Below are 23,497 nucleotides of genomic sequence, written 5' to 3'. Positions count from 1 at the left end.
GCAGGGATAAAGAGCATATGAGGCAGGAATAACAGCATGTTCCAGAGGCAAGAGAAAATGGGATACTTCTGGCAAAAAAGCAAATATTTCAGTGTTGCTCAGCTGAATTTATCTGAGACTAGGGCAAAAGCATTTGTCTACCTCACATTTATATCCAAAAAGTCAATTCTCTGCTGTGCAAAAAGCTTCCCATGTAACCTCCAAACCTACTCCCCCTGCCACCCTACTCAAAGATTTTGTTTACTTATTTGAGAGAGCAAGAGCACATGAGGTGGGCAGGGGGGAATCAGAGGGAGAGGGAAAAGCTGACTTTCCACCGAACAGGGAACCCAATGCAGGGCTCGATGCCAGGACCCTGATGAGATCATGACCTGATCCAAAGGCAGACACTTAACCAACTGAGCCACCCAGGTGCCCCAAAACCTACTCTCTTTTAAGGTTCAAGATAGGCCAGGTGGAAGCAGGCCTCTAATTCTGGAATGGGTACTAAGCCTGCCTGCCTTTCCAAAGCCTCACACTCTATAGGCCTGAACCTCATAAGGTCCCTCTCCACTGTTTTCCTCATAATTCTGGCCTGATCCTGGACACTCTGTGCAGGACCACACCCAGAAGAGACAGGGAAGTCAGAGTATGAGGGTACGAACAAGAGGGAGGCAGTCATGGCAGCACAATGGAAAAGGAGACATAGAATTTCAGAGACCCAAAGTCCAAGGTCATCTAGGAGACCTCCTCACAAGCCCCAGACCAAAGAGATCTCCAAAGGGGAGGTGGGGAATGGGGTAGATGGAGCACATATCTGCTCCTGGAAAGGGGGCACTAGTTTTAGTTTGAAATGGAAACACTTCTCAACAACGTGTACTATTGGCATATTGCTTTAAAATTTCTAGGGCAGTCTAAGCCCTTCTCGCCTTCATCTGAAGATGGAAACAGTGAAAGCTTGAGATATTAAGCAAGCTGCCCAAGGTCAATACCCATCAGTGACAGAAGACCTGTATTCTTCTCGTCTAACTCTACATCCAGGCCATGTGTCTGCTCCCTTTCCCTTTCCTCTTCAGAGGGCGTGAACGGCTTATCTAGGGGATAATGAAAACACACTCAGGCACTACAACAGCCCCACTGATTTCAATGGGGCAAGACAAAGAGCCAAACACCAAGAAAGCTGGGACACTACTGCCAGAAGCCAGAGGATTTCCTCCCACGAAGAATGCCACTCAGGAACTCCCACAGCCGGGGCCTGTCCTGAGACATGATCCTCAGTGAAAAAGGACAAGGACCCACCAGCTTTCCCACGGTCACTGCTGACCTCGACTCGAGCCATAAGCCGAAGCCAGCCAGCCTTCCGGCTTAGCTCCTCCAAGTCCCACAGCCCACCCACCTTGGGCCGCGCTGGGGACGGCCGCGGCCTCTTCTTTACTTCAATCCAGTTCTCAGAATCCAGGTCAGGCAGGCTGGCAGACAGGCCCTTGGGCAGCGTCTTTAGGTTGCTGACCTCTTCTGTTTTGGTTGGCACCGGGGTGACTGCACGGGGAGAACCAGGTGCTGACTCTGAAGGGTGGAAAGGTGAGGTCCTCAACCTTCCAGCTGTCCTCTCGATGCCAGCCCTAAGGACTGTTGGCTGGAGAACAACAGGAAGGCACCTCGAGGCCCAGAGTACCTACCTGTCTCCTTCTGGTAATGCTGGCGGGGCACAAACTCGGGGCAGTTGAGGAGCTGGGAGAAATCAGTCTGGGAATAATCAACTATGGGGGGACCAGGAAGAGGCCATTTCTCCGGCTCCTCCCTCCTGCGGACTTTCTCATCAACGATCTCCACCACCTTGCTGTCCTTTAGGGCCTGCAGGGGAGAAGGAAGGAGTCTATGCAAAGAAAAGACTTGGAAAGAATGAGGTCTCAGAAGCTGGCAGACGAATGGCTGGCCCCCATGAACTCAGGAAGGAGTCTAGTGCTGGCAGGAGTATAAGAAAACTGGCACCATCTTCCACAACTAGCAGACAGACGATATGTTCAAACTTGTAGGAGGGCACCACCGTGAAAAACATACCTGCCCTTTGACTTTGCCATTCATTCTATATCCATTCATCCGCCCCCAGATAAACAGAGCCACAGATAGATTACATTATGTGTAAGATGTGGATAAAAAGCCATTCATAGCAACAGTTTGTAATATGGAAAAAACTGGAAACTACCTAATTTGCCACCATATAGACCATTTAAAATAAGTAACAGCCTCTCTATTCAGTGGTATACTACTCACATTAAAAAATAGCTTCACATGTGCTGAGGTGGAAAGAGCCATAAAAAAAAAAAAAAAAAGCAGGTCTAGGTCAATGTGCCTAAGATACCACTGGTGTTTGAATTTTTAAATAAAAACATACAAACACGTTTTTCTAGGATTCACAGGTAAATTGCTATGGGTGCTTACTTATCTCTAGGAAAAAGGGTGAAGAGTGGAGAAGAGAGGAGACTTGTCTTTAAAAATCCTTTTAGTGGAAATGGGAAACATTTCAACAATGCAACAGGCACTCTGCTCTACTGCCGTCAGAAGTGCAAAGGCACAGCCCCCTGAAGAAAGGGAACCCAGCAATTTGCCCTGTAGTGCAGCCTTCTCACTTCTATAAATCTACATCAATGATACACTGGCAAAAATAATGGAAAGATATATATGCAAGTCTAAGTAGGAATGAAGAGCATCTTTCTCTTATGTACTACTATGCAGTCAGCACCCAAATGTATTAACTGAAAACAAAAGAACAGGTAAAGAAATACATGCTCTATATGTTGCCATCTAAGAGAGGGAAAGGATACAAATACAGGAAGAGGCATTTGCTTATTTTTTTAAACGAAGGATTTGAAACAAATTGCTTATAAGGGAATAAAAGGAAAAAGGAGAATTTTAAGAGAGACTTTTAAGTCGGACTTCTAGGAATATATCATGTTGATTTTACAGTCATGCAAATGTCTTACCTAAGTGCAAAACAAATAGAAATTGGAGGGGAAAAAGCAATCCCTAAAACTTGAGAGCAAAATGAAACTAACGAAACTAATACACATCAAATTAAAGACATAACCATACAAAGATCATTCCAAGTACTTGAAAACAGTCATTTGAGTGTTTAAGTAGAAAAAAACCTATTTTTAGTAGTAGAGGTATTATTATAAGAATAAGGTATACAAACTATTTTTTTTTAATTTTTTATTTATTTATGATAGGCACACAGTGAGAGAGAGAGAGAGGCAGAGACACAGGCAGAGGGAGAAGCAGGCTCCATGCACCGGGAGCCCGACGTGGGACTCGATCCGGGGTCTCCAGGATCGGGCCCTGGGCCAAAGGCAGGCGCCAAACCGCTGCGCCACCCAGGGATCCCCAAACTATTGAATAAAACAAAATGAGTAATTATGTTGAGGTCATGATCAGCATTAGGATTTGGGGTACAAGAGTATTACAAATAAAAGGTCATTGGTGTTATAAAGTCCTTGTAGTCCTGAACTTTAATAGAAAATTTCAGTATAATCTCCTGACATACTTAAAAAAAAAAGAAGCAGGGCAGCCCGGGTGGCTCAGCGGTTTAGCGCTGCCTTTGGCCTGGGGCGTGATCCTGGAGACCCGGGATTAAGCCCCATGTCGGGCTCCAGCCCCACGTCGGGCTCCCTGAATGGAGACTGCTTCTCCCTCTGCCGGTGTCTCTGCCTCTTCCTATCTCTCTCTCTCTCTCTCTCTCTCTGATGAATAAAAAAAATCTTTAAAATAAAAAAAAGCAGCTCTAGAAACAATGATCAGTCAAAGCAGCAATGAACATCCCTATAACTCCGACTGTGTGGTATATAAATATCATTTCCCCAAAAGAGGATCTAGAGCTCCTTGAAAAAAAGCCTATTCCAGATCTCAGGCAGGAAATGTACCAGATCAACCAGGATTCCACTAACTCCAGATGGGACAACTAGATTCAGTATATGAACTGCAATGGGCTGAAACTACAGGATGCCTGAATCCACAGGTTTATGATGATACTAAAAGACACTAAAGCAAAACAACCCCACACCTGAACCCACAACCTGGAAAGTTATCAGGAATCAACTCATAATTCTGACAATCGGTTAACAAAGGGAAAGATCAAATATTTATCTGCCCTTTCTGTACAAATCATACGTCTTGGTAACTGAATAGCTGATGAGGCAAAGTTCCTCCTTAAAGAGGCATTCCAGCTAACAAATGAAGATAGATCGATAGAATTAGAATTTCACCATTTCACAATCCCTAATGAAATAACAGGCAGGGGTCATCAACAGCAGCTTGCATCAGGAGAGAGAACAAATGAAATGCTTTGTGCCACCTGAGAGAGAACATATCATTATCTATAAAGGATTCTTGACAAAGAGGGGAGGGAAACTACCCAAACCTGAATCTGATCAGGCTCCTGGAGGAATACAGAAGAACATGTTAGAGGACATCACTTGTGGCCCCTAAGAAATTTGACAAGCTATATAACCCAGTTTATTCCAATTAATAAATTGCAGAGAAAAAGAGAAGGGAAGAGGAGACTTAGTAAGGCAACACATGGGTCTTCTTTGAATCCTGATTCTCATAAAATACAAAAATGTTTTTTGACAAATGGGGAGAGTTTGCAACTGTTTAGACATATTAAAGAATCATTAAAATTTTTTACATGGGATTATGATATAGTGATTACATTTTTTATCAGGTATTTATCTTTTAGAGATAAGTACTAAAACATGGATGAAATGTCAGGTTACCTGAGATTTTCTGCAAAGTAATTTGGAAGAGGAAACAGATGGGGGATAGATGGAGTGAGACGGGCCATGAGTTGGTAATTGCTGAGGCTGGGCGATGGGTTCATCATACCATTCTGTCTACTTCTGTAAATGTCTGCAATTTTCCACAGTAAGAGGGAGAAAGAGGAGAGAAGGGAGGCAGAGAGGCTGGCCAAGCCTTGAAGCTTTAGCAGAAGTCATCAGATGAGGACTCCTCCAGGGTTTTCTGCCGGGGCCCACACTCCAACTCCATAAGTAAGGACCTTTCCTTCCCTTGCACCCCAGTCCCAGGGAGGGAGACCTACCGCAAAGATGAGTGAAATGTCAGTGGTAAGGGCCTGCACTCGGTGGAAGGAAGCAATAAGGGTGATGGGAAGGAAACCGTCAACATCCATTTTCCGTCGCAGGAAGAAGTCTCGCTCTAAATTGTCCACGCTGAAGTAGTATTCGCTGGGTGGAGGGGAGAAGACCGAAGATTGCTGCGTCACTTAGGAGTCTGCCTTTTTCGTCCTACACCCCCCAACCCCCGGCCACCTCACATAGCCTCTTATCGACCCTGACCCTATCGTACGGACAGTATCAAGGGCTGGAAAGAGATGTTACCCTGTCATGGCTCCCTCGCCTCAGGTTAGACCCACTCCCCTGGCCCTTCAGGCTCTCTGTAGGCCTGGCAAACCCCTCATCCACCATTAAAACCCAGTTCCATTGTCACCGGTCACCTTCTCTTCTCCTAAAACACTATCACACTCTACCAAAATGATCCACTTCCTTGTAGGGCTCCCCAACTAGACTGAGGGACAATCTATCGGACTGGTTTGGAGCTAGGGTTCTCCATCAGGCAGAAATGGATTCAAATCTGTGCCTTGTTGTTTACTAGCTCTGAGACTCTGGGTAAGTTCCTGGGTCTGTTTGCTCATCCCTGAAATGGAGTTAACACCCAGCTCATAGGAATGAGGTAAGTGTAGGACCAAGCAAGAGAGAATGCCTGTAAAGCGCTTAACACTGGACCTCACTAACAGGGAGTACTCCACAGGTGTTTGCTAGCATTCTGACCATGTTGCCATTAACACAGACAAGTGCAGAAGGGGGTGGACTCTGGACATTCCTCCTTCCTTTTTATCACTGGTAATTTCTAAATTTCTTAAAGCAAATACGATATTACTTTTGCAATATTATCTTTATGAAAATTTAACTTTTAAAGGATAAGTGCCGGTTATCTTTCTCAGCTCCAGCCAAAGGCAACCACTGCTGCTACCATAGCACCAGAAGGACCTGCCCATCCCTACTCTACTCAGCAGCCACGCTCTGACAGGTCCCGACCCTATGCATCGCTCCAGGAAGGAGGCTTCTGTCCACTCACATCTGTCGCTTGATGTAGTCTTTGAGCAGTTCCTGGTCCACACTGTAAAGCTCAGTGCTGCTGACATTGTCAAAGTAGTAGGTGATGTTGTTCATGTACTTGGGGGTACGAGGCCCCTCTGCACCATCAAACTTTCGGTAGCCAAACTGGTAGTCAAAATGGGCTACGGGGGAAATGGGTGCCATAAGGGAGAGAAGATCCCTGCCCACCGCCCCCGCCACACTCCCTCGGACATCCCGGAGCCCAAAGGGGCCTCACGTACTTCGAGTGCCACCCCGGCCGCGTCCCCGGCCGCGACCGCGCCCCCGTCCACGGCCACGGAAGGAAGCCCGCGCCCCACCAGCCCCATCACTCTTCACACTCGATGTCTCATCCTGGTCGTGCCAGGCAGGCTCCGGTTTGGTCTCTGGTTGCCAGGCTGGGGTGGGGGGGGCCATGGGCACGGGCACGTAGGTGGCAGGCTCAGACCCTATGGGGAGAGGGGCACTGGGTCACGCTTGAGGGTGACCCCCATGCCCAGGCCCTCCACCGTGGGTGGTACATACCTTTGATCTCCCCTCGGTTGGCAGGTGTGTGTCGTGGCTCTGGAGGGCGAGCAGGGCGTGAGACCAGTTTTTCTCTGGGCACTTCAGGTTTCATGTCTATTTGCAACGGAACCCACTTGTGTTTGTTCCCTGGACAACAGCATGGGCACATGAAGAAGGTTTAAGAGAGGTCCCTCCTAGCCATGTTCACCCCTAACTATTCTTCAGTCTGGAGCAATAGGTGTGACTCACAATCTGATGACCTTGGGCAAATTCCTTCTCCCACACCAGACCTTATTTTTATCTCTAAAATAAGGAAGCCAAGGACCTCAATGTGACAGACCCTCCTGGCTGACTCCTAATACTGATTTCTCCTTGGTCAGAGAACCCCTTTCTGGAGCCAGACATGTGGCTGCCCAGAATCAAGACTGTACTTCCAGGCTCCCTTTCGACAGGTGCCAAAATTCTATGAGAGCCATCACATGAAAGTAGTCAATTCCAGGTTGAGTCCTTAAAAGGGAGCTACTCTCTCTCCTTTTCCATTCCTGCTAGCTGGAATGAGAAGGAAAAGAGTGAGCCACCTTGGATGAAAAGAGCCAACACACCACAGCAAGATGAAAGGAAAATGAAAAGAAATGGCTATCATTCTAGGGCTGGCCTATTTATACCCAGCTGTCAGGTGAGAGAAATACCTTCTATCTTGTTTAAAACACTGTTATTTTGAATCTCTGTCAAAGAGCCAATCTGTACCCTAAACACCCTTAGCCAAGGCAACAGGAGCTCTTGTCTTTAAACAAATCTTACATGGTACAGCGATACACCAAGACACACTGATTATCCACAGGCGGGGACCTCATCTGTCCTGTGCTACAGCTTGACTACTGAGAACAGAGCCTACTGGGTGTTTGTTAAGTAAGAGAAAGAACTGACAGATGGAAGGCAGAAGAAGGGAAGACTGCTGGCCTAGTGGCCTACACCAGTCTGCCTCCCCAAGGACTTCTCAGAGCTCCTGAAACTAGCAACCCCAAGTTCTGACACTTCCCAGTTCTGCCTCCCATTGACTCCTAACCCCTGCTGCAAGTCACTCACCTTTCTTCTTCTGGCCCCCTCGCTGGCAGTCCTCATCCCCATTCTTCTCCTCCCCAGATTCATCCGATTTGGTTTTCGGGCTCTCTTTACTATCGCTCCCCTCTCCTTTCTCCTGTTCCTTCATGTCCTTTTTGGGTGGCAGCTTACGGACAGGCTGGGACTTGTGGGACTGTGGCTGCAGCGGAAAGCAGAATAGTAGGGAGGTGACATGAATCTGAGATCCTCCTGGAATGGGACAGAAGCACCCCCTCCACCACCACTAAGAAAACAGGGCAGAGGAGCTGGAGCATTCAACAGCAAGTTGGACTAGATGTATATTCTCAGGTCCTGTTTGCACAGCTGTGATGCTTCCACTGGAAAGTGTGGTGAAACAGGCAACAGGTCAACTTGTCTCTCCATATTCCTCGAGTGTAACTAAGGGACTGAAACAGCCCCCAGGACTCACGGGCTAGGCCTGCAGGGACCATATGTTTACTCCTACAAGACCCCACCAACCTGGTAGTCTGGGGGATGGAAGAGATGCTAGCCCTCGGTTTGTCCATAGCAACCATGTCTGTGAACTGAAGGCCAGTAGCCACTGCTAGTGAGGAATCTAGGCCAACAGCACAGAACAAGAGCACTAGAAGGAAAAGATTGATCTGCTGGGATTAAATAGTGCTACATGAGCTTCCCTAAGACATATCGTCTGGAGGTAAATACATGGCCTAAAGGCCACTCTCCTGCTTCACTCACTGGGAACCCAAGTATAGTTGATGGAGAACACCAGCTCTGGAATGATGTAACACAGTTGACTTCCAATCCCCACTTGACCATCAAGGGCTAATTATTATCTTCAGTGGCCTCATCTGTAAAATGGGAATTACTAAAGGACCTACCTATATCTCTAAGTCACTGTGAGGGACAGGTGAAATGGTAAGCAGCACTTGGCAGTTCCTGACATACAACGAGGACTCAAATGACGATGATTTTTAGCTATTTCAGCGCTGCCCATACTGTACCAACCAGTCTTGAAAAACTGAGAAAGGTAAGATCCGAGGCTCTGAGAACTTAAGAACTCAAATATGTCTATGTCCATAGCATTTAAACCTGCCCATTCTCCCCATAGACGCACCTGCACACTCTTGTGGGCTATCTCTCCAGGTGTAGGCCAGTTGATTGCATCTCCAAAGTCACCAACCTGCAAGACACATTCTATGAGGGCCCTGGGGTGGCCCTGTCTCTGCCATTCAGCCCCTCACCTAAAATACCATTCCCCTAAGAGATCAGAAGTCACAATCAGTCTATCCACTAGGACCATCTACACTGGAGGCCCAGAGGGGGCTCCTCTGCTAGAGGTTCCAGAGCTACCTCGCAGCTCAGAAGAGGCCACCACCTCTTTCTTTAAGGAAGTCCCCTAAGGTTGCCCTCTCCTACTTCTTACCTTGCTGCCTTTGCGCTGTTTAGGAACTGCTGCCCTCACCACCTTGGCTGGAGCAGAATGTTCTGTGAGAACAAGAAGAGAGAGATGGTTATGCAAAACCCATGGAGGGAACACCACTAGCTCCTCACCCTCATTACCACCTCTGCTCCATGAAGCAACCTGCAGGTTTCCAAACAAGGAAGACATGGTGAAGAAGGGAAGGGCATATGCTCCAACAGTAACAGCAACAACTGCTGGTCCAGTAACAACTGCACCAGCCTCTCGGAAAAAATCATGGAAAGTGAAATCATGGAAACAACCAGCAGCCAACACCCCAGGAATTTGACTCGGAGGCAGAAGGGCTCTCCCAGCTCTGTACCCTCTTGTAAAGAGGGCCGCGGGCCCTCCTGGACAGGGGAAGTCCATGGTAGACTGGAGCCATAACCAGAGCTGGCTCTAGAATGGAAGGCTCCCGGATCCCAGCAGATTCCATAAAGGAAGGATTTGAAAGGCCTTCCCTGGCTCTAACACTGTGGAAGTCTATGTGTGAGCAGATCTGGGCTAATGATCATGGGGAAGGCATGATAAAAATCCTGAGCTGGCAATCAAGAAGTCCAGGGCTCTCCTAAGCCTCCTCACTCCCTACTGGGATCAGCTCTGTCCTCAATGACCTGCAGTTAACAGAGGATTAGCAGAAAAGTCTCCCTGCTCTCCAACTTCCCAAAGCAAAAGTGAACCCTACTTGACTCAATGGTCCCAACCTTTAGGAATTTATTCTAATCATACAAATGAAAAGAGCGTTCAGAATTATGTACAAAGATGTTGTCCATAACAGAAGTGCTGTTTATAACTTCAAAAAATTAAAAAAAAAATAACTTCAAAAAATTGACAAACTACACATCCAACAGCAGAAAACTAGCCAAAGAAATCAAAGTTTAACAATTTTTAGAGTTAAAAAGATAATACTCTCTACCAGAGATAAAAGATATGAAAAGATAAACACAGGAAATGAGAAAAGTTGCAATTCTATTTTTGTAAAGCCAATAAAAAACATGTATATGCCAGGGTGCCTGGGTGGCTCAGTAGGCTGAGCATCTGATTCTTGGTTTTAGCTCAGGTCATGATCTCAAGAGTCATGAGATCAAGCCCCTCCTCAGGCTCCATGCTCAGCAGGAAGGTCTGCTTGAGATTTTCTCTCCCTCTCCCCACTCACACTCTCTCTCAAATAAATAAATAAATAAATATATATATATATATATATTTTAAAGATTTTATTTATTTATTCATGAGAGAGAGAGAGAGAGAGACAGAGACAGAGACAGAGACACAGGCAGAGGGAGAAGCAGGCTCCATGCAGGGAGCCTGATGTGGGACTCGATCCCGGGACTCCAGGATCACACCCTGGGCCAAAGGCAGGCGCTAAACGGCTGAGCCACCCAGGGATCCCCTCAAATAAATATTTTTAAAAGCCCCATGTATATACACAAGTAGGAATTCTGGAAGGCCATATAACCAAAAATCATCAAGAGTAAAGTAGTGTATTAACAGGGTTTAATTCTGTTTGGAGTTTTCCAGTCATTTCAACAAAGACATGGGCTTTTTAAAAAGAAAAAAAATGTTTTTTAAAGAAGTTACTCTAATAGGTCTGGTCCCTTCTACACCTACACTTATTTTCCAAACATACTTGTGAAGAACAGGGTTTCTGAATGCTGCTGCCCCCAGAGACTCATGGGGAAAGGTCCATCCTGGGGCTCTGCTCACCTACTTCTCTCCCATCACTCTGCCTCCACTGTTGGCTAGCCATGCCAAGACAAGAGCTGCCCCTAGTCCCTGAGCAGAGAAATCTGCCTACCTGGCCTCCAAAGGAATTCTTTACTCCTCGAACAGACCCATGTTCTCTTAATGAGTAGCAAGAATCCCTGCCTGACTCCTAACTGTGAGGTCACGGCATTCTTGGCTTTTAAACCCTATTGGAGCCACTGCCCCCTCAAGACGCCCCACATGCCTTCTGAGAGCTGGAGCTGTAGAAACCCAAGGCCACAGCATCTTCCAGCCTCAGTGCTAGATAGTGTAGATGCAAACAATCTCTCAATCCCAAGAGGATGAAGCCCATAGAACCAGGGAGCTACTACGCACTGACTTTCTTGACCGTCCTGGGTGGCCCAGAGAAGCCTACCACCATTCGGTTCCCAGCTAGGCTGCTGCTTGGAACCAGGACCTGGCAGAAGCACCTGCTATAGGATCCTCATCCTTGAGTACACCCAAGGAATCGGCAGTGATCACTGCTCCTGGGACCCATCCTCCGCAACAACACTCCCTGCATGCTATCAGAGTAAGAGCAGGCCAAGGGCCTGCAACTTCAAGTTCATTAAAAAGAAGCTGGAAAGGGGAATCAGGCTCAGAGGGTGAGGTGTTCCTAAAGAGTTTCCTTGAAAAGGTGAGACCAAGTTTTTCAGGTCATTGTCTGTTTCTCCTAAAAAAAATAAAAATAAAAATAATAAAAACTCTTAAAGTTGGAAAGAGTCATATCCTGTGATCACTCTGCCTGACATTTCATTCACCAAAATCAAAAAGGCATATGATAAAGCACTTAAAAAGTTGGGGCTCCAATTAATGGGAGAGCCATCCTGCCACTAAGAGACCACACCAATTCCCTATTCCCTCACCAACGGCAAGATGACCGAGGGACTAGGCTAGTCGGGACACTTGTAGAAATATTCTTCAAGTATCCTGTGTGAAGTTTGTTGAAAAAGCCCCATTCCTAGCTAGCTTCTCTCTGCCCCAAGGACCCAGAGTGCCCTGTTCTCGCGCTGCTCGCAGCTAAAGCCTGAGGCTGCTCCTACTTCAAGGAAGAAAGATCAAGGTCTCCCAGAGAGAGAGAACTGCTTCTGCCTTTACGTAAAATTCCTAGATCTGTTAAAATCCTGTGGGGCCTAGGAGAAGCCAGGAAGGCTCAGATGCGTAACTGTCAGGCCCTATGGGAGACTAGAAAAAAGACTAGGCTTTCTGACTTCAATTACACATCCCTTTCTGGGTCCCCTCCCCACCATCCTCCTTCAGCAGGCAACCAACCAACCGTCTCTCTCTCCACCTCCACAATATATAGAGGACTTGGCATCTGAAATGGCTCCCAATGAAAACCAATCCTTTGTGCAGGTGCCAGTCCCTATGTTTCAGCATCATCCCAGCCAAAACAGGGAACAAGCCCTCTTCTCCCACCTCTGCGTTCTGGAACTTGTGCCAGTGACCCAAGCCCAGCTCAGGAAACAGTAAACTCACCACCACACACCTGCCTGAAAAACAGCTGTAGGTCAGAGCAGCAAAAAGGATCATGGTTCTGATCCCCTCTGTTTGCAGTTGGGGAACCAAGGCCCTCAAGGGGCTTGCCTGGGGAAAAACCAGGATGAGAGCCAGAAGTTTCAACTCTTTGTTCAAGCGTTCTTCCCGCTTGCCACAAATCCCATGTGTCCACTGGTGGAGTCAAAACTCCTTCCTTGTGCAATCTTAGGGCACTTCTCCGGTGTTTCCTGGTAAGTGGGGTTATTGAAGGCAGGGAGAGGTTCTCCGGTTCTCAGGTACTAAGGGAGGGAAGTGTGGTGAGGCAAGCCCTACTCGAAGCCCAGCATTCTAAGGGAGCAGGATGGCAGACAGAGGCCCCAGAAGTAGCTTCCCTCCTTGATTAAGGCAAGACATGGGCTAACAGAGCTAACAGGTAAAGAAGAAAAGCCACTTTCTGTCCCATAGGACCATCTTCAACCAGGAACCAATAGTGAATAGTCCCAGGGGGCGATGAGGCTTCCTAAATACATACATGCATTTGTGCATTAAATGAAGCACAGTAGAACCTCTATGTGTGGTTGTGGTCGTTAAGGATGCAGCTCCAGGAGACTCTGTGAACCTGCATCTCCACGGCAAACTCACCATTTTTACTTCAGATTATTAAGAGTGGTGGGGATCAGGGGAGCTAAACTACTATGGCTAATGCAGGATACCAGGCAACAAGGGGCAGAAGGTGGGTACCAAGGGTGGGCAGGGCAGAGAGAGGCTCACTGCACAACACTATCTAACCCTCTGAGATTTGCTCTCTGCTTCAACTGTCACCCCTTCAGTCAAACACTAAGAAAGCAGACAGTCCATCCTAACTACATAAGACTTAGTTATCTACTGCATTTGGTTGGAGTCCCTACCAACTCTGCCCCTGGAGAACCTCTCTAAACTTAAGTTTCCTCAGCTGGAAGACTTAAGGCCTAATTATCTCATAGCACTGCTGTGGCAGTTACACGACCAGAGCATAGTAAGAGTACCCAGCACACAATAAGTGCTAAATATTTCAATTCAGATTCACACAAGAAGTTTACAATTTCCAAGTAATCCTCATCCTCAAAAATAAAAAGAAATCATCAAATGATCTCTTGACATGAAAAGAATCAGAATGTGTGGAGAAAAACGGGATCAATGGGCTGGATTCACAGACTCAAATTACAAATGATCCCCCCACCACTGGACTCCAGCCTGGCCCTTCTTCCGGACACTGCCCTCCAGAGACAGGCTGGGCTCCAGGGCAGGTTTCCCCAGAAAAGAGGAAAGAATGAGGGGGGAGTTCACCACAAGTCCATGGGGAGGCTTTGGCATAAGCCCCTGCCATGTCAGAGGAAGGAAGAACATAGGGAAGGCTTGGAGTTCCCTTTCAGTTGAAGAAATGTAGTCACTTGATTTTTAACTCAGCATGGAAGGAAGAGAGCCTAGGACCAAACCCATAAACACCTGGTATAAAGCTAGATCAAACAAACAAACACAAACATTTTCTATACTGTCTTGTTCTAGAGAAAGATCCTAATGCTATGGACTCTGCGATAAAAGCTATTCAGAAGATAGACCCAGATCTAAAGAGCAAAGACTTGGGTCAACTAGTGGGGAACTAGGTTTTAGAGGGAGTAGGCACATGCGTGATCAAACTCGACAGGTTGTGGTAAAAAGAACTGGTAAGAGGGAGAAGCTGAAAATGAAACTGGGGACAAAGGTGGGTAAAAGGGGAGACCAGGCTGGGCCAGATGGGTGAAAGCCTGGAGGGACTAACTGGGTGGTCAGACTTCAGCCTCAGTGCCAGCTGAATGGGGAAGGCCTAATGTTTACTTTGGGACTGGCACCATTTCCTGGACATTGGCATCTGAAAGGGCTGAATTTACCCTGACTGAAAAGAACTTCTACTCTGGGGAACAAGGGAATTTATTAGGCTAAATAAGGGGCTGCATTACTTGAGTTCACACTTACCCACCTGCAGACCTTTACCTGGCCATTAGGCCAATCTCCTTGGGGAGCCCTCTCAGACCCCAAGTAAAGTGCCCCTACTGCATGATCTTTTAGTGCTGTAACCCTCACCCCTAATCCTGTGACTCCTTTGAGGGCAGGCACCGGGCTGTTTGGATAGCAGTAATCCCAGTGTCCAGCTCAGGGCCTGACAACACAGCTGACATTGGTTGAATTAACAGAGTTCACAAGCCCATCTCCTCTATGATTTCACACCAAGCAGAGAAGCTTTGCAATTTCCAAGTGCTAAATCCCAAGGCTACAGTCTCAACCCTCCCACCCTCAGGCAGAGCTCTCCCCAGACAGAGAAACAAAGTAATCGAGGCGCTGCTGGCTTCCAGAGGAATCCTATGCCCAGCCCTGCCTTAACTCTGAGGCACACGATTAACCTGAAATCTGGGCTGGGTCCTAATCCAGATTCCAGCATTCTTCAGTTGTATAACCTTAGGGGGCACTACCTCCCATACTCCCTGAGCCTCACCTTCCTCAACAGAACCAAAGGTAGTAACATGAGGTCTAGAGGTATGGAGGGAGAGAAGGCAAGACCTCAACCACTGAGATTTCTCATCCAAGCAGAAGAGATGCTAGGGACAGGCTGTGGTTGTAATATTAACAAGCGCATATGATATGTAGTAAGCCCTTACTAGATACCATGCGTTGTTGTGACACTGAGCTAGTTTTTCTAATTGGTCTCATTTTACAAATGAAAAAACCAAGGCACAGGTGGAAAGATTATTTGCCAAAACCAGTAAGTAGTACAAAAGGATTTGAAGCCAAGCAGTCTGACTCTAAAACCTGTGCTCTTTAACCACTAGGAGGAGAGTCCAAGTCACCTTCTCATTGTGGCCAACGGGGCAGATCCTTAGTGGCAGGGACACGGGGGCTATCTTTCTACACACTGGGGAAATACAAGACCCACTACAAGAAAACCTAAGGTCACAGATCAGGGCAAGTAACACTCCCATAACTGGATGCCAACAACCTGACAATCCCCATCTCCCCTACACAGAGACAAGCAGGGGAAACTGCCACCAAGCACCTAGATGCAGTCCCTATTTCTGGCACCCTGGCGAGGCACCCTCCCAGTTCTTCCATTCCTGCCTCTGCCCCAATGCAATGAGGTTCTGGGAGGTAGGGGTGGAGGGTCCAGCTAACATTGATTCTGCCCCCACCCTCAGCTTCCCAATATGGGGAAAACCACCACTACCATCTGCATGAGCTGCAACCTGAGACCCTGAAACGTGGAAGGCAGCAAAACCATCTAAGCGGAAGGTGGGGCAGGAGTCTTCTGGGTGACACTGCCCACCTGTGTTCATCTCTCCTATGCCAGCCTAGGGGCAGAGTCTAAAAACCTGGTATATTCTCAGCTGTCACCTCCCCCCTGGCAATGGGGCAGAGTCGTGGAGGTGTTTGAAGACCACAAGGCCTCTCATGCCATCCCCACTGACCCTGACACCCCTGAGGCAGAAACCCTCTTCTAAGGAGTAAAAAGACTGCTGGGCTAACTTCCTCCCCCTGCTCACCAGTTCTTGCTGCTGCCATTGCCACCAACTTGTCAGAGACCTCTCTCTGCCCAGCCAGCCCTCTTGCCTTGACACCCCAGACCCATGGATGGAAACACAGGAATGGGCAGGAGGGCACCCCTGTGTGGAAGCAGGGGTGGTGAGGCCTTCAGAACATCAAACCATCTTGAGGCTCCACTCAAAGGAAGCTACTGGCTACAGTCTGTGCCCCTTGGCCTGGGAGGAGGGGCAGGGCCACTGGGCCCCAATCACATGGTGCTGCTTGTACTGGCCTAGGCCTAGGCCCAGGGGACTATCTTTAGCCTGTGGTGACCTAGGCAGCCTGGTGCCTCCACTCTCCCTGACCAGACATGGACCTTGCCCCCAAGGCTGGTTCTAGCCCCTAAAGTCCTGCCCACGAGCTAACTAATAATCATCATAGCTGAAACACACGAGTCTCCCAAGTGCCAGCACCCTAACCCAGCCTTTCTGAAGAGCACATCTGGTTCTAGTTAGAACAATAGTAATAATAACCACCCTTTTACTAGATGCTAGTCTAAGTTGCTTTGTATGTGTGATTTTACTAAACTGCCTCAAAAAGACACTATTATTCCAGTTCCTCACAAAATGAAAGGGAGGCAAGGTACTAGCCTAGTATATATTCTGTAGGACATCACTCACAGATCTCTCAGCATTAATTTCAGGTTTCTTCCAAGAAGTCTTAAGTCTTCCCTGTGAGTGCCCAATGTAAAGAGCTACCCAACTAGCAACACAGGAGCAAATGCTAATCCAGTCTCTAACTTGGGTTCTTCAGAGCCAGGCCCAGAAATGGCTGCATCTGTTTCCCAAGCCCACCAATCACTTCCTGAGAGTGTATTATACACTTGCAAGGTACCAAAGCTCTTAACGAACAGTAGCTCCTTTGTGTTTTCACAACCACTCAGGAGGTAGGTATGATGATGACGATTCCCAGATTACAAATGAGGACATGAAGGCTGAGAGGCTAAATTGATTTGTCCAAGTTCAGCAGCTACCAGGTTCCAGAGCCGGGACTGAAACTCTGGTTCAGACTGACCCCAGCCCTGGACTCTGCCAGCCTGTCACACACCCTTTGTGGACAGGGACTGTGAACCCCATAGAGTGGGGACCTTTTCTACCTTTCCCATTCACCTCTGAGAGCCAAGACAACAACCCATACCTGGAAGGCCCACAATGTACATTTACTGAATGAAGCATTCTCTTCTGGGAAGAAAGGTGAATTAGCCCTTTGCATTACAACTGGACAGCACAGCTGGACCGACCAGCACTGCAACCCCTTCAGAGTCTAGACTATGTTCTCTTCTCAGACTTGGAATCGGTGTACTTTCATCCAAACACCACTGGCCAGTTGTGGAAAACAGACAATAGAGAGGGTACATGGCAGACGAAACAGCACATGGACTTCCCCGAGGTCCTGACTTCAGCCTCTAGGCCCCAGGCTGTAGCAGAAATCACAAAGCTGGCCAGCAATACTGGCAAGCTAGGAAGCACAAGTATCAGCTGAGGGGGTGGCGGTATCACCCACTCAAAAGCAGCCAAGGCTCTACTATCGAATAGAGTAGGGTGTTGCCAGAGCTTCTGAGTTTTCAAGAAAAGTAGACAAAGTAGATGTTAAAAAAGAAATTTCCTTTCTAAGTACTGCTAATCATTCACGTAAAAAAAACAAAAAAACAAAAAAACAAAACAAAACAAAAAAAAAACCAAAACAACCTTCTCTGAGCCATATGGGCTCCTGCGTGTCCCTGAGAGATAGGCCAAGCTTTGAGTGGCTGGGCCCTGGACTTCAGGAGCCACCTCTTTCAGGAAGGTTGAGAAATAGCAATGCTCTGCTGCCTGCCTGACTCCACTGTCCTGATGTGAGAGGCTGCTGATCTCAAAGTTGATTTTCCCCTGTCCCTAGTGGTCACCCACCATGTCAGGTAATACAAATTCATTTTTATTGTCTTAACCTGCTTCTCTGCTTCAAGAGGCTTCTGAGTCCCCCACCCAAATTACTTTGGATTATCACTTTTATTGGAGTGGAGAGTTCTCAGACCCAGTAAAGGCCAGAAGGGACTTGAGAACTCATCTCCTTGTATAAATAGGAAAACTGAGCCCAGGAGGGACCAGGCTATGCTCAAAGAAGAGACCAGTGAATTGCTGTGAAGCTGGCACTGGCCATCCAGTTCCTGACTCCAAATCCAGAACTTTCCCAACTGGTAGGGAAGCCAATTTCCTGCCTAAACAAAATATGCTCTGTGCACCTTTTCACCCACTCATGGGACGGGGGCATGGCATATGTGGGTAGAGGGCAGGTTTAGAAACCCAAGCATTACAGGAAATGCCCCTCGGGGTTTTTTTTGTTTTTTTTTTTTTTTTGCCCCTCGGTTTTTAAGAAAAACTACTTCTCACATGGAACTGGAATACATGACAGAAAAAGGAGGGCTGCTCTTGCTGAAGTGGATCTAATCTAGGAGGCAGGTGTCACTATTGCCTTCATTTTTTTTTTCTTCACACTTCCCCAGGGATGGCTGAACCTCTTGGCTCCCTCTGGGAGATGGGGTACAGGCAGGCCTGACCACTTATCCATGCAGGGTGGCAGGTCAGACATCCTCACTGGCCCCCAGCTTCCTGCTTTAGTGAAATCACTGAGCCCTAATAGCTCCAGCCCTGCAGGCTGGGTATACTTCACAAAGGGAAATCCCATAGAAATGGAAGAGTCTTGCCGGGTATCCCAGAAACAGATGGCAAGCTGGAGTCCTTGAATAGGGACTCTTTACCCCAATCCAGGTCTGCCAAGATTTGCTTGCCAGAAGCAGCTGATCTGTGTCTCTTGAGGAGTTCTGGCCATGAGGCCCCTTTAGTGCCACGTGCTACACCCCAACTGGGAAAGAGCAGAGCCCTGGTACACCACAGAGGAAGAGACAGGGCTTGCAAATCATGGGCTCAGGGTGTGTCATCACTTGCTGACTCCCATCCCCCAAAGACGTCCTCAAGGCAGGTACCCTATCACCCTACTCCACAGTCCCTTTCCCTTCAGCAAATGGAGAGGGGAATCTAAGATCTACCCAAAACCCACTTCATCACCGATTTACTAGGCTGCTGGGCTAAGAGGCAGGACAGAGCAGCAGTTAACAGCATGGCCTCAAGTCCATCTGAAGATGTTCTAACCACAGTCTGCATCAAATAAGTAACCCACAAGGCCAGGTGATGTGGTTAAACAGGACCAACCTTTAGTTCAGCTTGTAGCTTGATAAGAATTAACCCAGTCACACAGGAATGAGGGCCATACAAGTAGGTTTGTGATCAAGGCAAAAAGGCAATTTACATGGGAGATCGCAGAGTCAGACTAAATCTCTCATTTGGAGGTTCGTGACAGCTGCCGGCTCACAGATTTAACAGCTTAAATGAGTCTCTTCCCCCTTTACCTTCTACTCAGCTGGAGTTCCTGAGTAGACGCCTGTATGAAAAACCCTCACCTCACAGCTGTGGAAACTAGGATCGGGGAGCAAGCAGGCTTGCAATACCACTCAGAGGAGAGGGGGAGTCTTGGTTTAAATGCATGTTCCTGGGTTCCCTCGAGCTCCAGGAATCAGTTTGGTGAGGAACACAGAGCTTGGGCACCTGCAGTTTTAGCAAGTTTCCTATGCAAGGCTGATGCCAGTTAATGTTTGAGAACTGAGCTGCCAGGGATGAGTGTGCCCAGGAAGGAACCCTGGTCTTTGACCCTCAGTCCAGGGTCTCATGTCTGCAGACAGGAATTAACTGGCTCACAAGAGCAGGAGGTAGCACAATTTCATGACATGCACACACAGCAGCCACAGGAGGGGTGCATGAGGAGCACCACCCCTCCATTTACCCACCATCCCAATCTCCAGCATCAGGAACCAAGACTCGTCAGGCCAAGAAGCCACGAGCTGTCTTGACAGATGTGAAGTCACAAAAGATCAGTCTGGGCTGGGCTCGGGGTCAGTTTCACAATGAGCTCCAAATTATGGCTCTGCCAGAAGGAGAACGAAGGCTCTTGAAGGGAAACTGTTTGCCTGCCTCCTCCTGTAGAGCCAAATGGTCTCCAGTCTCTCAGACTAAACCTATTCTCTGCTCACCCAATGGCCCTGACTGGATCCCCTATACAACAGTAGCTACCACTTACTAAGCATTCACCTCAAGCTTCCTGCTGCAGGCTTTCTGTGCATCCTCACAATGGTGGAAATACTATCCCAGTTTCAGAGACAAGTGGCTAGCCAAAGGTCACAAAGTGAGAAGGTATCTGACCCTAAGGATGGGAAGTCCCAGGCTACCCTAGACCTCTTTCAGCGCTGTAAGAGACAAACATTAGGTTCTTTAGGTCCCCAAAGGGCTCCAGCTTAAGCCTACAGGCCCAACAGGGGACTGAGGCCACCAGCACCTAAATCCACTTCTCCCTCATTAGCTTACCTGCCTGCTGGGTACTCAGCGTAAGGGAAGAAGGGCAAAGCACAGTCAGGAATCAAAGCACTGATTATTGAAAGGCAATGCTCTAGGGCCACCTGCACCCCCAAGGCCTGAGCTCTAGCCAGCACCAAGCCCAGGAGGATTTTGCCTCCTCCAGCATATCCGAAAGGATGGAAGAAACTGTGAACACTTTATAGGACAAAGGACAGGCAGGAGAGGGGAAAAGGAGGTGGAAAAAGAAGGGACTTTGTACAGGCCCTGCTGTAGGGCACAGAGGAGAGCTGAATGGAGCATACACCACCCATCCAGGTAAACAATCTTTCCTTACCCTTGCAAATCAGGGCTGATGAGCTTGTATGACACTTCCTTACCGATTGCTGTGTCTAAGTCCCAAATAGTCTGACGTAGGAAGGGCAGATGTGATTTTCTCCGTATCACAGAAAATAGAACTGACTTGTTCCAAAAATATCAACTTTTTTTTTTTTGAGATCCCAGCCCAGAGTTCCTACCACCCTACTGCAACACCTGACTAGTGGTAACTGGACTACTGAGGGGTCTGTGTGCCAGGCACTGGGGAAGCAGTGATTAATAAGACAGTTCGTACCCTTTGAGGGCTCAGCTTATACAAGGGCTTTAATCTTAAACTCCACATGAGACTGCTTGATCCTGACTGCCCAAGATGCTGAATTGAGGATCTCGGGCAGTAAATGGGCTCAAGAAAAGCCTAAGACCAATTACCAACGTCTGCGGTGGGCATCCCATTTGGCAAGGATTGAAATATGTACTGTGGAAACAGAAATCAGGGATCCCTGGGTGGTGCAGCGGCTTGGCGCCTGCCTTTGGCCCAGGGCGCGGTCCTGGAGACCCGGGATCGAATCCCACATCGGGCTCCCGGTGCATGGAGCCTGCTTCTCACTCTGCCTGTGTCTCTGCCTCTCTCTCTCTCTGTGACTATCATAAATAAAAAATTTAAAAAAAATTAAAAAAAAAAAAGAAATGGAAACAGAAATCAGGTAAGACTGCCAAGGATTTAGAGCCCATGAAACTAGTAGCAGATGCTGAGAGCAGACGTGGGTGTGATGGGGTCAATCCTCTTTCCCTCCAAAGACTGCTCTGTCCCTATCTCAGAAAAGATCTGCAACCCTTAGGTTAGGCCTGGGCTCTCTTCTGGAGGGATTAAGGCAAGCTCCACAAGTGAGAAATTATGGGACAGGTACTTTTGTGGAAAGAGCACTGGGCCAGGAGTCAGGAAAACTGCTGACCTCACACCCAGCCTCAGGGTGGTGCGAGGGTTAAGAGCCTGGGCTCCAACAGCTCTTCTATCTTGGTGACTCTGGGTTTCTGTAAATGAGAATAGTTCCTACACTAACGGGACTGTGAAGACCGACCTGAGTTGCTATTTGTAAAGTGCCTGGAAAAACACCTACCACGTGGTAAGCACTCGTATTTGTTAGCAATTATCTTGGAACTTTAGAGGTATCTCAGTGTATCCGAGCAGGCTTCATTACTGGTTTGTCTCATTACAAAGCATGCCTGTACAACTTTAGTTGTTTTATTTTTCATAAAGGAATGCCCCGATGAATTCAATAAAATTGACTGCAGAAAGATTTTTTTTAAAAAAAGGCCATTAACAAATTGTCCACCCCACCCCAAGCTGTTTCTGAGGTGAGCCTCCTATTAGTACTTAGTCCTGGAGGTTTGCTCAGTGCCCCCACCCTTCCCAGAACCATGCTTTATGCTCTATCTTAAAGAGCTCATCAGCAAAGCAGAGTAGATGGGTGGGCCTGTTTTCTGGAAATTTAGAGCATTTCTGGGCAACACCTCCTCCATTTGGGCAGGCTTTCCTGGCCTTCTGAGGGCTCAGGGTGTGTCAACAGCTGGCCCATGTGGGGGAGTAAAGAGAGCTGAAGGCTTGTCTGGAGGACCAGAACGGCAGCGGCAGCGTGTACACGAGATCAGCCTTGGGGGCTGGTGCTACTAGACCTAGTCCTCTTCTAATCTACATTCCTGTAGCACCAACCATGCAAAGGGGCTGCCGTTTCTCTTTCCTTGAAAGAATAAAGCAGAATAAAAAGAGACCAGCACTGGAATCATGATTCCCTTAGTGCCATGTGGGAGACTCCGGCCAAGAGATGGTCTGAGTTTTCTATAAAATGAGAAGTAACCAGATGGTTTCCAAGGCCCCTTCAGATTCTGGTCTTCCTCTAGGATCTCCAAAGAGCTACCACCTTAGAGGGGCAATGGCAGTGATGATGCAAATCAGGGGGTGGGACAGAGAACGCCTAGAATGGCAGAGAACATTCCAGAACAACTCCGAGCCAGCTGCTCAAAGGGAACTTGAGCAGCCTCTGCACTCCCAGCCAGCAGTCCAGTATTTCCAGGCTACCACTGCCCTCAACCGCTTTCCCCATGCCTGGCAAGAGGACCTCCAGCTTAGGGGACAAACTGCTGTGCTCATGGCTCCTGGAAAGACTGACTGAGTTAAGTATCTTTAAAAAAAAAAAAAAAAAAGTTTCCGGAGCTGAGCCCTTACTATGAACTGTCACTGTGCTAAGTGCCTCCCTTGCAATGTCTTAATAGGAAGACTGGATGCTTATCTTTTCCTTATTAGTTGTGATTTAAAGGAAAAAAATGAACAAACTGGCTTTACCAGTTTTTAACTCTGATCCTGAGTATGTCCCTTAATCACCATAAGCCTATGAAGAAGGAATTTCTCTGTAAGAAGGGGCCAACTACCACCCACCTCAAGGGCACTTGTGAGATATGAAATTAAGAAATGTTTTGTAAAGTCTTCTAAAATCCATCCCAAAGGTAGTACCAACTCTTACAATCCAAGGACTTGATGAGGAAGACTAGACCCTAGGATAAACCAATGGATGGTGGCTTCGAATCCTCAGTTTTGGCAGGTGCCACCCTGGACAGTATCCTACCTCAGGACAATAGAACTCCCAAAAGAGTGCAAACCAAGTCACCCCCTCATTCCCTAGATAGGCCACTCCCAGCCTGTGGAGACTTGGCTCAGCACTCCTGAGTGCCACAGTAATGGGGGAGAAGGCCAGCTTCCCTGGGTTCTCAGTCTTCAAAACCTCAATCAT

General features: G+C 47.8%; 1 protein-coding gene across 2 annotated transcripts in view; it reads right to left on the bottom strand.

The window, feature by feature from the left end:
- LARP1 (La ribonucleoprotein 1, translational regulator) overlaps positions 1 to 23,497 on the bottom strand; it is a 56,450-nt gene that overhangs the window by 14,864 nt on the left and 18,089 nt on the right. For both annotated transcript variants that reach the window (XM_055325679.1, XM_055325680.1), the window contains exons 2-10: positions 9,163 to 9,224; positions 8,854 to 8,919; positions 7,743 to 7,917; positions 6,675 to 6,803; positions 6,392 to 6,598; positions 6,130 to 6,292; positions 5,075 to 5,219; positions 1,659 to 1,833; positions 1,376 to 1,545 (exon numbers count right to left, since the gene is read on the bottom strand). In XM_055325679.1, the coding sequence (XP_055181654.1) occupies positions 1,376 to 1,545; positions 1,659 to 1,833; positions 5,075 to 5,219; positions 6,130 to 6,292; positions 6,392 to 6,598; positions 6,675 to 6,803; positions 7,743 to 7,917; positions 8,854 to 8,919; positions 9,163 to 9,224 (1,292 nt within the window). The remainder of the gene's footprint in view (positions 1 to 1,375; positions 1,546 to 1,658; positions 1,834 to 5,074; positions 5,220 to 6,129; positions 6,293 to 6,391; positions 6,599 to 6,674; positions 6,804 to 7,742; positions 7,918 to 8,853; positions 8,920 to 9,162; positions 9,225 to 23,497) is intronic.

Source organism: Nyctereutes procyonoides, unplaced genomic scaffold (assembly GCF_905146905.1).
Source record: "Nyctereutes procyonoides isolate TBG_1078 unplaced genomic scaffold, NYPRO_anot_genome, whole genome shotgun sequence".
NCBI lineage: Eukaryota > Metazoa > Chordata > Mammalia > Carnivora > Canidae > Nyctereutes > Nyctereutes procyonoides.
The sequence above is the reverse complement of the archived record's forward strand: the minus strand, read 5'-3'. Positions and strand labels throughout refer to the sequence as shown.